A 12077-nucleotide genomic window follows, 5' to 3' on the forward strand; every position below is an offset into this window, starting at 1 on the left:
TATTTTCTAATATTTTTTATTGGAACCATGCAACTTTAAACTTCATTCATGATGTGAAGAAAAAGGCTCCTCACAGCTCCATGTTAAAAAATTACACTGCCAAACTGAAAAGAAAATTGGAATGATATCCCTGACGTTGACTGAATATTCCCTCTTGGGAGAGCCATTAAATTATCACTCCTTAAGGTAATTTAATTTATTGTTGAGACTTCCAGAAACACATCTAAAGCCCCAAATTTTACCCTTTAGAATGGACAAGACTGCAAAAAAAGAAAAAAAAAGAGTCAGATATTAAAATCAAAAACACACATCCAAACTCTCCCAAAAGGTCTCCCTTCTTCCCGTACCACTTCAAATGACAGAAAATGACCACCACCATATGTAACCAATAATTTGTATCATTTCTAGAAACACAATATAAACATTTCTAGCACAGGGCTCTTAATCTTGTTCACCAATGCACCAAACTACTCATTTAAGCACATGTTTAAGTCTCATTGATGTTGTCTCCCTACTATCCATCTAAGCTTTTATACCATACCTATGCCGGTGATACCTGACCTCCTTACAAATTTACTAAGGTTAACGCAAGATGCTATCTACATCTTTGGTTGTAGTTATGAAAACGAGCTCTCTTTAAATGGGAAAACAGACAGATTCTCCACTACTTTGCCTGGGGCATAAACTCCATGTCTGGGAAGAGGTATCACAGGCTAAGGGCCAGGGGGAATTATGCTCACAGGTCTTCAGTTAATTTAAATAATATATTAATGTATTTTAAAAATAAGGAAAAAATAAACCGCATATATAATAAGTTCTCCTACAATGCAGTGGGGCGCGACTAAAATTACCAGGTGGTCGATTCCAATTCAAAATACATTGCTCTATATACAGTATTTCTAATGCACTTGTCAAAGTGGCATCTAAGCAGCAATTCTGGGAATTTTATTTATATATATTTGTAACTTTATTTTCCCACTAGATGGCATGCTATATTGACAACTGGGTTTATTAAGATAACAGGTAGCAGCAACTGAACCAACTGCCCTTTTAACATAATGCTTGGTATTACTGGCCACTTTGTTAAATGCGGTGCTCCAATTTTAATTTTGTTGTAAATGAAGATATCATTAGGCTATTTAGCATTTAAGAAAATAAAGTCATTTGATTTTATTTTGGTAAATTGAGGACTTAGATGGCACAAATCCTCAAAGCAACCTGAAGATGTAAAGCATACACACACACGTCAATTTTAGTTCTTCACTTACTAATATTTCATTTACAATGAAGTATTAGAAATTATACAAACTTTTTTTTAAAAAACAATTCATTGTACACAACATTTTTTATGGCTTTGAAATTTCTTTAAACATTTTAAAATAAACATTTTAAGCTGTCTTGAGGAAATATTCCTGATTAGAAATATTAGTGGATTGTTTCATGATTTGTACATTTTTTCCTTATTCTGTTTGCTATGCATATTTTGCACAATAAAAATCTTTCCAAAATAAAAAAATTATCCTACCATAGATTTGGTAGTTTGTCCTATTAAATCTGCATGAACATTAGTATAGTCTACAGAACAGATTTAAGTAAAATGAGTTAGTGTTTTGACCCATTTCCTTCAACCTTGGGCATCTTCTAGAAATAGAACATTCAAAAATATTCTACTTGTGATTTTGAGTAGCGAACTCAAAAAGCTTCATTATCTAGTCGAGGTGAAAACTAATTATTACAATCTATTAGTGGTAGTGATCTAATTTCTTCGCAAGATGCAGAGTGCAGCTTCTGGAGAACCAACTGTCTAAGTAGCAATATTATAATAAATGAAGCTTTTGTAAATTTTGTAAGTGCACTTGTGATCTTACTCCTTCTGAGGAGTGAATCTGAAATGGCAGATAGGATTTTGGATGCTCCCACTCCCTCAAACTCTCCTACTTGGTCCCATACGCATTCAACTCTTCTTAAAGCGACATTACTGTAAAAAAGGAGTAGATTAAAAATAAACGAAAAATCCTGTATTCCTTTGCTTTTGTCATTTTAAATAGGAATTGCCATAGTGGGTCACATCAGGGGTCCACCTAATCCAGAATCCTGTCTCCAGCAGTGGTGAGAACTAGCTCCTTCAGAGGAGCATGCAAAAAATTCTGAAGTAGACAGTTATGGAATAACCTGCCCATCGAGAAACCATCTTTTCAACCCTCAGTAGTTCGAGGTTGATTTACACAGTGAAACATGAGGATTTATATTTCTTCCAAACTTTGGGAAGCGTTTTTTTTGTTTGTTTGTTTTTTAATCTAATCCCTAAAATTTTTAAATGCATCTTCCAGAGGTTTAGCTGCAAAATTGACTTTACCATCAATATAAATCATTGTGTGTAAAACCCTTGAAGCCAGTTCAAAAATATAAGGATTAATTTTCCCAGACTATAAATTACTGTGGCTCACTTAGGGCAAAATTCACCCCTTTTCAGCAAAAGATCTATGCCCACTTGAGTCCTATTTTGAAGCCTTAGCTGTGACTTCAGTCTCATGCTGGCCATTTGCAAAAGGAAAATTTCACTTTGAAAAAAATGTTTCATTTGCACCTGAGGAAGAGAGACAAAAATAATTTCAGAGAACAATATGCTACCATAGTTGTCTGTATATTTTTAATTAAAATCTAGTCAATGTGTTATGAAAACTAGTAGCTTATACAATATAGTCCAAATTTCAATAATTTAATGTGGGGTGTTTTGTAATAATAATAAAATAATAAGCTAACAGGCGATTAGAATAAACCAAGGATGTAATTACCTTTTTGTAAAATGGCTGATCCCCATGTGCCCTTGTTTTCAGAAACTCTTCACTATTAAACACTCTGTGTTCATAATTTAGATGGTCCTTGACCTCCCTGTTAATAAAGGGCAGGTTAGAAGTCTGGAGACTTTGTAAAGAGATGCATTTTTGCAGTGAACCACTGGTACTAATAGAACCATACTGCAGTGCGAGAAGGCAGGTCCTGTTTTCTGAACAATTTTTAAATCACTGAATTAAAGAAAATTAATGTAGAATCTTATCTACGATCACTGACATTTTCCATCAGCAAATCCATTGAGACACATTGGGGTCAACGTCAATATCTGAATTACCGTGCAGTACCATCTGCTTATTAATGTAATAATTTAGGCCCCAATCCTGCAACTATGTGTGTGTGGGGACAGACCCATGAAGCCATCAAGAACCCCACTTTGGGGCACCATACAGACAAAAAGATCTGCCTGTGCAGATCTAACTGCAGGATCAGGGCCTTATTTGGTGCCATTACATTGCAAGGTATTTGATCATTTGTAATGTTTTGTGTGCACATCCAGCTGCAATGTCCACTAAGTCTAGCCATAAAACCAGCTTTGCTGATAACCATGTTAAGCAAAAGAAATTTAATTCAGAAAAGAGGAGACAGGAAAAAAGGGAGAACTGGTTAAACAAAAAAAAGCAAGCATCTATATTTTAGCATATATATTATGGCAGAAAGTACAGGCTCTTCTCTTTCCCTTGCAAACCAGGAGTTAATAGCAACTTATGTGCTCCAGAAAGAGGCCAAAAAAGCAAGTTACTCTAGAAACAGGAAGGAGAGATTGACTGCGAGAAGGCTGCTCTCTGAACCAAGGGCTATGGGTAAAAAACATGAGGTTACTTACCCTAGACATATGCATATCATGGTGGCTGAAATAAGGGATCTGTTTTGTTATTATATAATAATTACTGATTCATATTGAGTAACAAGGATGAACTGAATTTTCAGGAAGGATTTGAAAGAAGATGGTAATGGTATGGTGAACCAAATTTGGGACAACATACCTAAAGATGACGTTCACTCCTGTGCAGAGAGCCAGTACAAGACCTATGTACCACAAGTCTCAAGGCTCAAGTATGATTAAAATATGGTTTAAAATGGTGCCTAGATTTTGGTTTGGCCCTCTGCACAACTGTAAATTCCACTCACTATGTATAAAGTAAAGGAGTACTTGTGGCACCTTAGAGACTAACCAATTTATTCGAGCATGAGCTTTCGTGAGCTGATGCATCCGATGAAGTGAGCTGTAGCTCACGAAAGCTCATGCTCAAATAAATTGGTTAGTCTCTAAGGTGCCACAAGTACTCCTTTACTTTTTGCAAAGACAGACTAACACGGCTGTTACTCTGAAACCTGTCACTATGTATAAACATAGCGGTTGTGGGAGAAGCAGACAAACATGGCAAATGGAGTGTGGCAATTTTGTCTAGAAGTGTTTGCAGAATCTTGCAAGAGTTATCAGTATGTTTGCTGCTCTTTATGATTTTTCATAAGGACTAAAAATGCCTAGGTCTGTTCAGTCATAGATCTCAAGGTACTATCTAAGGAATGGGTAGATGATATCAGCCTGTTTCACAGATGGAAGAAGTGACTTGCTTGATGTCACACACCTAATCACTGGCAGAGCTCGATTAAAATCCAAGACTCAACTGCCCAGTTCTGCGTATGGTCCAATGGACCATACTGCCTCCGATTGAGCCATAAAATCACTGATTGATGGTATTATCTTAACCGTATTATTGCAGCTTAAATATTCATATGAATTTAGAAAAATGGTGGTTAATAAAAGGATATAAACCTACATTATTTAGGGGTGTGGGTTTTTTTTTTTTTTTTTTTTTTAAAGGATAAAACCTCTGCATACAGAAATACAAGACACTTTATTGAGAATAAAAACAGACAGTTTGAGCTGGAAACAGAAATTTCATCAACAAAGATTTACTTTCCTTCATTCCTGGACTCTGGTAGATAGAGCATTAGAAGACAGAAGAGACATTGCTGGAAAAAAGAACAAAAAAGAGAAAGTTTGAAGGAAAAAAGGAAGAAAGATGGCAACCCCATTTGCAGAATGCTAATATGATCTAGAATTAAAATCTGTTATCTATTTAGAGACAAAGCATTTTTGTAGCCAAGTATTTAATGTAATTTTAAGAGTTAAACTTGTCAGATAGCAAAGTATATTTCACCTAATATTTATTTTGAGTGTATAACAGTCAATAGTAAAAGCTCAGCAAATCTCACACTGGCAGCATATCAGATTCCTCAGACTCATTAGAAAAACCATTTTTTCCTTCTCCAGACTATGTCAGTATCTACTAAGTGGCAATCAAGTATCAGTAAGCCAGCTACCTGGAATTGAACAAATGCCGTAGGGGTGAGCTCAAATAGTCTTAACACGTCAATTTACATTTATTACTGGGACGGAGCTATATGCCGACACTCCCCTCATTAGTGTACTGTTCCATTTATCTCACAATGTGCTACATTAGCAACCATCACAAATATATCATTTGAATTTAACAAACTCCCTCACTGGAGCCTGCAGAATCATCAAACCTTCAGTATTTTTATTCCTTTGTATAAAGCTAAAATATCATGATAAATCCACCTGTAAACCATGGAGCTCTCCCACTGGTAAATCTAGATTTACAGAATCTGTGTTCTTTCTCCGTTCTGTCCTCTATTTTCTTGTAGGACCTGGGCACTAGAAGTGACACCTCTCCAAACACACACAAACCTATGGACGTCCCACATGAATGGGATGTTCAGTAAATGTTCCGAGCATGCTGAGGTACTATATGAATATTAGTGTATTGGGTTAGGGTCTCAGAACCAGAAGAGCTGGAGCAGTTGGGCAAATACCTGAGAGGAAAAGAAGAATGTGCCTCTGGTCCAAGCGATTAAGATACTCAGAAAATCTGGGAGAGGACCTGACAAGTACATTTTACTAATTCTGAAACAATCTGTTTCTGCTCAAACCTACACAACCTTGCATTAATAAAGTAAGATTGAGGGAACTAAAGGGAAATTTGAGATTTTCCAGAAATGTAAAGGCAAATTACAATAGATTTCTGGGGCAAAGATTTATGAAAGTGACTGAAACCAACAAGAAAAATCAAAGCCAAGTTGACTGCGTTCTTTCATCCGCTTATGAGAAAATGAAACAAACGTATTAGTACTTTGATTGCCATCAATATGGCTCATGCCATCTGTAACCACACTACAAAGCACTTTAATAACTTTTCATTTCCTGTTTGTGTTCTTACGCTTTAAATTTCACATGGTTGGGAGAGCAGACTCGTGACACTTCGTATTGTCTGTTATGTGTCAAGGGGCTGCAAAGATCAATCACCGCATCTGAACTCACGTGCACAATGGCAGAGACATACAGAGCTAAAGGGTCACAAAAAATAAGAACAATCAGTTCTGCATTGTGCCCACTGGCTATGTCTATACAATCCCTTTTCCCTAAGCATATTTTTATTCTTCCTTATGACCCTTGCAGAGTCTGCAGGTCTAAAAGGCACTGTCACTACTTCTGTGACTATTAGTGCTATTTATACTGAACCATAATCTACTCTCAAATCTGGGGCATTTGGGCTACATCTCTCTTCCTGGTGTTTTTACATGAAATGACAGGGAGTTTAAAACAAGAATTTTAAGTTCCTCAGGACATAACAAAATACCATGAACTCTTTATCTGAAGTTATAGATAACAACGAAACTATACCCAAATATGTGAACTGCTAAAATTTTACCACTGGCCACTGTACTAAGCTAGCAAAAAAATTCTTATCAGTGTCCTTCAACAGATCTAGAGATTTTTCACAGTATCTTAAAAAAAAAATAGCAACATAATATTCTCAGAGATAGAGTAGGTGTGGATGTTAACTGGTACTAGGGCTTTATGGCATACAACCAATATCATCACCCACCTGAAGATGTTGACAATTAACTGCAAAGTAATCTGCTGAACTTTAGTATTCAGTTTTTGCTGCCAAGCCCTCCTGCGCATTTGTAGTTCAATGAAGTCTGTACTGGAGCTGAGGTGACAGAGTTCTAGATCATAATGCAACTGAAGGCTCTCAACTCTAGAAAAGAAAAAATTAATGAGTTATCCCTTAAAAACAAGGGGTTGTTTGTTTTTTAAAAATAAAGAGAAACTTGCATCTTACCCTACTTTCAACTAAAGAAATTACAAGATTTTAATTGCAAGTGTTGCTATAAAGCCAGTAACATTTCTTGTGAAGCCTACTCGTAATAAAACATGGAACTTTGGACATCTCCAATGTACATACTCCCTGGAAACATTCTTGTGTGGTATGGGCAATATTTGACTTCTAATAAGTCAGCAATGACGGCATTACACCTTAAGTGGGGTGGCCATTATCTGGCTTGCCAGGGGAAGGGGTATACCGGGGGGGTGGGGGGGGGTTTAGAGAGGTGCAGAAGCAGAACAGGTCAGCAAGGCAACATTGACTCATCCCCAGGAACCGGAAAGGCAGGGACCTGATAAAGGACAAGCCCTCCCTGCACCAGGAAGAAGTGTTTGTTAAAGGAACAGAATAGGACAGGTTCAGGATGCCTATGACCAGCTCAGTAGGGAGCCAAACCCCCCTCCCCCACATCCTTTATAGCCCACCTTAACCCTCATTTGATGGGGTGTGGGGGAAGAGGATGTTAAGGTTCCAGCAGCAGGTTGGCTAGGGACCAAAATGGAAAAGGTGGGGGGAGAGGGGTAGAAAGGGTTTGATGAAAGCCCCCAGGTAGATATTTAAAGAATTATGGAGTTACCTACATTGTGAGCTTTTATGTGCTGGGTAGTGATAAATTTTTGGCCTAATTAAACCATACCCAGTGTCTCCTATTCTTCTTCCAGTATAGATGGATCACGATTATGGAATACCAACATTAGTAACCGTAAGGAAAGGAGCATTACATTGATCAGATAATAAAGAAAGGATACTGTGGTTGTGTTTATGATATATGCACTGTAACTGTATAAAGCTACCTGTACAAAAAGTCCAATTTGCCCTTGCCCAGTCTGGTGTTCTTATTTATGTGAAGTAAACAAAATCTGTTATAAAGAGTTTTCCATGGGACTTATCCTACTTAGGGCATGAACCACTCAGGTTTCTTTTTACCTTTTTATAAATGTTTCTGCTGCTTGTGAAGGGACATCTGGAATTACAGCCTCATCTACAGATGATTTTGAATGTGTAATGTCTCCATTATCAATGTTGATTAGAATTAAATCTTCAGCTTCCTTTGTAAAAACAAACGTGTTAATGATTAAATATAAATAATGTTGATAAAATATTTATTTCCTCTTGATGTAGCCTGCAGACACTTAAATATAAAATGAGTTACTCCAGCACAGTGATCGCTCTTAACTTGTTAGGAATGTATTGTAATTTATAACCAAAAAGGGATGGTTCTGTTTTAACTTGGTCTTTTGGAGGACTGAGACAACTACACAATTATTTTCAATATAAATGAATCTCACATTAATTTATTAGGATTTCAAAGAAAAAATACACAGATTTGGAGATCTAATATTCTCTCCATGTAGTATTAATGAATAAGTCCATAAATCCTCCACACATCAACATATATGTACAAGCTGTAACAGCTGGAAATTTCCTGCATATCAGGGACAAACCTTTCTGAATTAAGTTAAACACCTTTGGGGGTCCATTGTATTAAAAATGCATTTGTTTATGTGTTATTGTGAGATTGCATGTAACTTCTCTTGAAGGAAGGGGGATTTGGGAGTAATGGAAAGTTACCAAAAGGCAGAACAAGAAGAAGGTGACCCCAGCAGGACACTATAAAGGGACTCATGTAGGGAACTAGGGGAAAGTGACATCTTGCACCAGAATAAGATGAGGGAGGCTACTGCATGGGCAGGATAGGCAAGGGGGTGAAAAACCCTGCTTGCCTGCCTGATGGAACACAGATAATCTGCCGTTCCCCCCCCCCGCCCCCCCATGGACTCCCAAGGGAATGGTGAGCTAGTGAGGGACATTGCCTTTAGGATGTAAAAAGTCCCAGACTGTGGCACATGCGTACCACTCATGTGGAAGGCATATAGGGACAAATACTAGGTCTCTGCCCTGTGAGTGAGCATAGGGACCTTGAGATTGGGTCTGTGGCTGGATTCTGTTCAGACTCCAGAAGCTTACCACCCCCTAGGAATCCAGAGCAGCAGAATTTTGGACTCCCCTCAAATAAACCCTAGTGGGTGGCCAGGAAGGGACACAACAGGATCTGTGAGACAAGATACAAGTACCTTTTTTTTTTTTTTTTAATCACCTCAGAATAGTCCTTATTCAGTTTTCATACTGAAAATAACTGGAGAAATAAATGAATGTGTGTAAAGTTCTGAATTCATAAATCTATTTGCAAGGTCAAGGACTACATAATTCAGATTATAATGCAGTGTACATAAAAAAACTTCAAAGTGACACTGAGATAAGAATATTTTTTAATTGTACTTGTGTTCGTTGCACCAACCTACACTATGTAGACTGAAAATATTTTTTACTACAATTTACTTTCACAGGTTAAAATGTTTGGTTTTGCATTTTACTGATCCTGGACAAGACTAGACTGATTAATTTGGTTTAGTCATATTCATTAATCTCATATCTACTAGCACAATGCTGTTGTGTTTGGGTTTCCAACGCTGCAAAGGAATGTCTCTCTCAGGCTTTGTCTATACTGGCACTTAATCGGCAAAACTTGTGTCATTCAGGGGCGTTAAAAAAAAAAACAAACAAAAAAACCCCACACTCCACGCACCCCCAAATGACAAAAGTTTTACTGACAAAAAGCGCCAGTGTGAACAGTGCTTTGTGGGCAGGAGCACTCTCCTGCCAACAAAGCCACTGCCACTTGTGGGGGGCGGAAGTTTTTGGTTGGCAGGAGAGCGCTCTACTGCTAATGAACAGCAGTTACACTGCGCGCTGTAGCACAGCCATGTCACTGAAAGCCTCATAGCGTGGCCAGACAGACAGTCACACACCCTCCAACAAATGTAAAACGCTAAATTTTGGGCCCAAACTATCTGACAGTGTCACTTTGAGCAACTGAAGTTTTATTTGTCACTGACAATGCTCTTTATATATCAACCTACAAAACACTTGTTAAAATATTAAAATTCAAAGAGAAGAAGAAAACTATGAATCCAATTCTGAAATCCCATTCTAAAAACGCACTTTTATATTGCTAAAGTCAAAGTGTTAAAAATGGCAGGTTTCAGAGTAACAGCCGTGTTAGTCTGTATTCGCAAAAAGAAAAGGAGGACTTGTGGCACCTTAGAGACTAACCAATTTATTTAAGCATAAGCTTTCGTGAGCTACAGCTGCATCCAATGAAGTGAGCTGTAGCTCACGAAAGCTTATGCTCAAATAAATTGGTTAGTCTCTAAGGTGCCACAAGTGTTAAAAATGTAAATCTGGAAATCCATCATGACAAAGAATTAGGAATTTGAGGCCCATGTACTGCACAAAAATATTAAGCATTTTCAAAGCTGTGCTTGGTGCTGCAGAGAAACAAGCAAAGATATGTGCCCTCCCTGAAAAATTGACAGTGTGAGGGCCTGATACTGCAATCACATACATACGTGCAAAACGTTATCGACAGGAAAATTCCCACTGGCTTCAATGGGACTACTCATGTGCATAAATTACATCTGAGCATACATTTGCAGGATTGGGACCCAAATCTGACATCACATAACAAACAACTATCATAGACCACGCTGGGGAAGGAGAAGACAGACTAGAGTTATAAGAATACAAACAAAAAAATTTTTTTTAATCCACTCAATAACTAAATGATGGTTCTGCTGAAGTTAAAAAAAATTTTGTAGGAAATCTGGCAAAAATTTGTTTTAAAGAGGGACTGAATTGAGGCAAGGGAGGTGACTTACTAAACAGACCTAGGGAAAAGCAACAGCAAGAGTGGGAATGTTCTATGACAAACCTGGCTAACTTCTTCAAAATGATCAATGTGACATCCCATAAGAAAAGATGTTGGGGCCATTACAAAATCCAGCATCTGACGAGATAGAATAGGTACAAAAGTGTGTTGCCATTGAATAGGATGAAGGTACAACATGAAGCATTCAGCTATGAGTGTTAGCAGGGCCCAGTCAGAAGAGAAGAAAACAATCCTCTGCTCAGTTAAGATGCAAGTTATAATCTGGAAACAATGATGAAAATGATGAATATTAGTAATAACACTTGTTACATAGAGCAAGTTCTATAAAAAGCATCTCCAAGCACTTTACAATTTAAGGTTCACCTTCAGGGGATCAGTGTTACAGTAATACATATTTTACACATTGATAAACTGAGACAAAGACAAGTTAAAGGATTCTTACACAGCCAGAGTGCTAGGAATAAAAACTGGGGTGAAATACTGGCTCCACTGACGTCAATGAAAGTTATATGCCATTACTTCAGTGGAACCAAGATTTCTTCTCAGGAGTCCTGTCTATCAGTCCACTGGCTCTAGCCACAAGACTACAACGTAAGAGGCCTTTATAGCACTCAAATTAAAGGGATAAGAAGCAAAACCAGACACTGTTGAAACACACAAATGTACCACATAAATTTTAGAGTAAAGGGCCACAAATTGTTAAGCTTGTATGGGCTCTAGAAGGAGGTGATCATGCACAACATTTTCAAATGGGAAGGCTGGCTGTGCATCAAATGCATGCAGACAAATACACGACATAGTGGGCATGGCTAAAAAAAATAAGCCAACACTACCTATTTTCAGAACTGAGATGCAAACTAGGAACAAACCAAAGGCACAGATGAAACAAGGATCCAATCAGCCCTTCAGTTCAAAAGGGAAATCAGCTGAGGGGGACAATGGTGATGTATTAAGAAAATAAGAAGGGCTGCTGGCAGGACATTGTCTTGCCTTTCTTCATTAATTACATTCGACAAATATAATGGTGGCACCTGTTGCAGCTCCATTGTTATGGCTGGCTGAGTTTTGCATGTAAAACAGACTGAATTCTCTGCTATGTATGATAAAAACAGCGTATACTCCTCAAAATTATAGCACTTACTGTTTTAGTATGGAATGAATTTTATGAGAGTTTACAAGTAAATCTGTTATTTAGTTTAGGAGTTTTAACAATTGGTCCTTTAAGAAATTTAGCACCTGGTGTTAGACCATGAAGGAAAAAGAACAATCAAGCTAATGTATCTTTAAAATCAGTT

The 12077-nt window shown here is 37.6% G+C and overlaps 1 protein-coding gene across 8 annotated transcripts in view; it reads right to left on the minus strand.

Moving 5' to 3' along the window:
- The window catches only part of DENND3 (DENN domain containing 3), a 218223-nt gene that overhangs the window by 36090 nt on the left and 170056 nt on the right, over nucleotides 1–12077 (minus strand). For all 8 annotated transcript variants that reach the window (XM_084619966.1, XM_084619967.1, XM_084619968.1 and 5 more), the window contains 4 exons: nucleotides 10825–11043; nucleotides 7980–8101; nucleotides 6771–6926; nucleotides 2796–2892 (listed from right to left, as the gene is read on the minus strand). In XM_084619966.1, coding sequence (XP_084476092.1) covers nucleotides 2796–2892; nucleotides 6771–6926; nucleotides 7980–8101; nucleotides 10825–11043 — 594 coding nt within the window. The remainder of the gene's footprint in view (nucleotides 1–2795; nucleotides 2893–6770; nucleotides 6927–7979; nucleotides 8102–10824; nucleotides 11044–12077) is intronic.

This window comes from Lepidochelys olivacea (assembly GCF_965140295.1).
Source record: "Lepidochelys olivacea isolate rLepOli2 genome assembly, chromosome: 2".
NCBI classification, from domain to species: domain Eukaryota; kingdom Metazoa; phylum Chordata; order Testudines; family Cheloniidae; genus Lepidochelys; species Lepidochelys olivacea.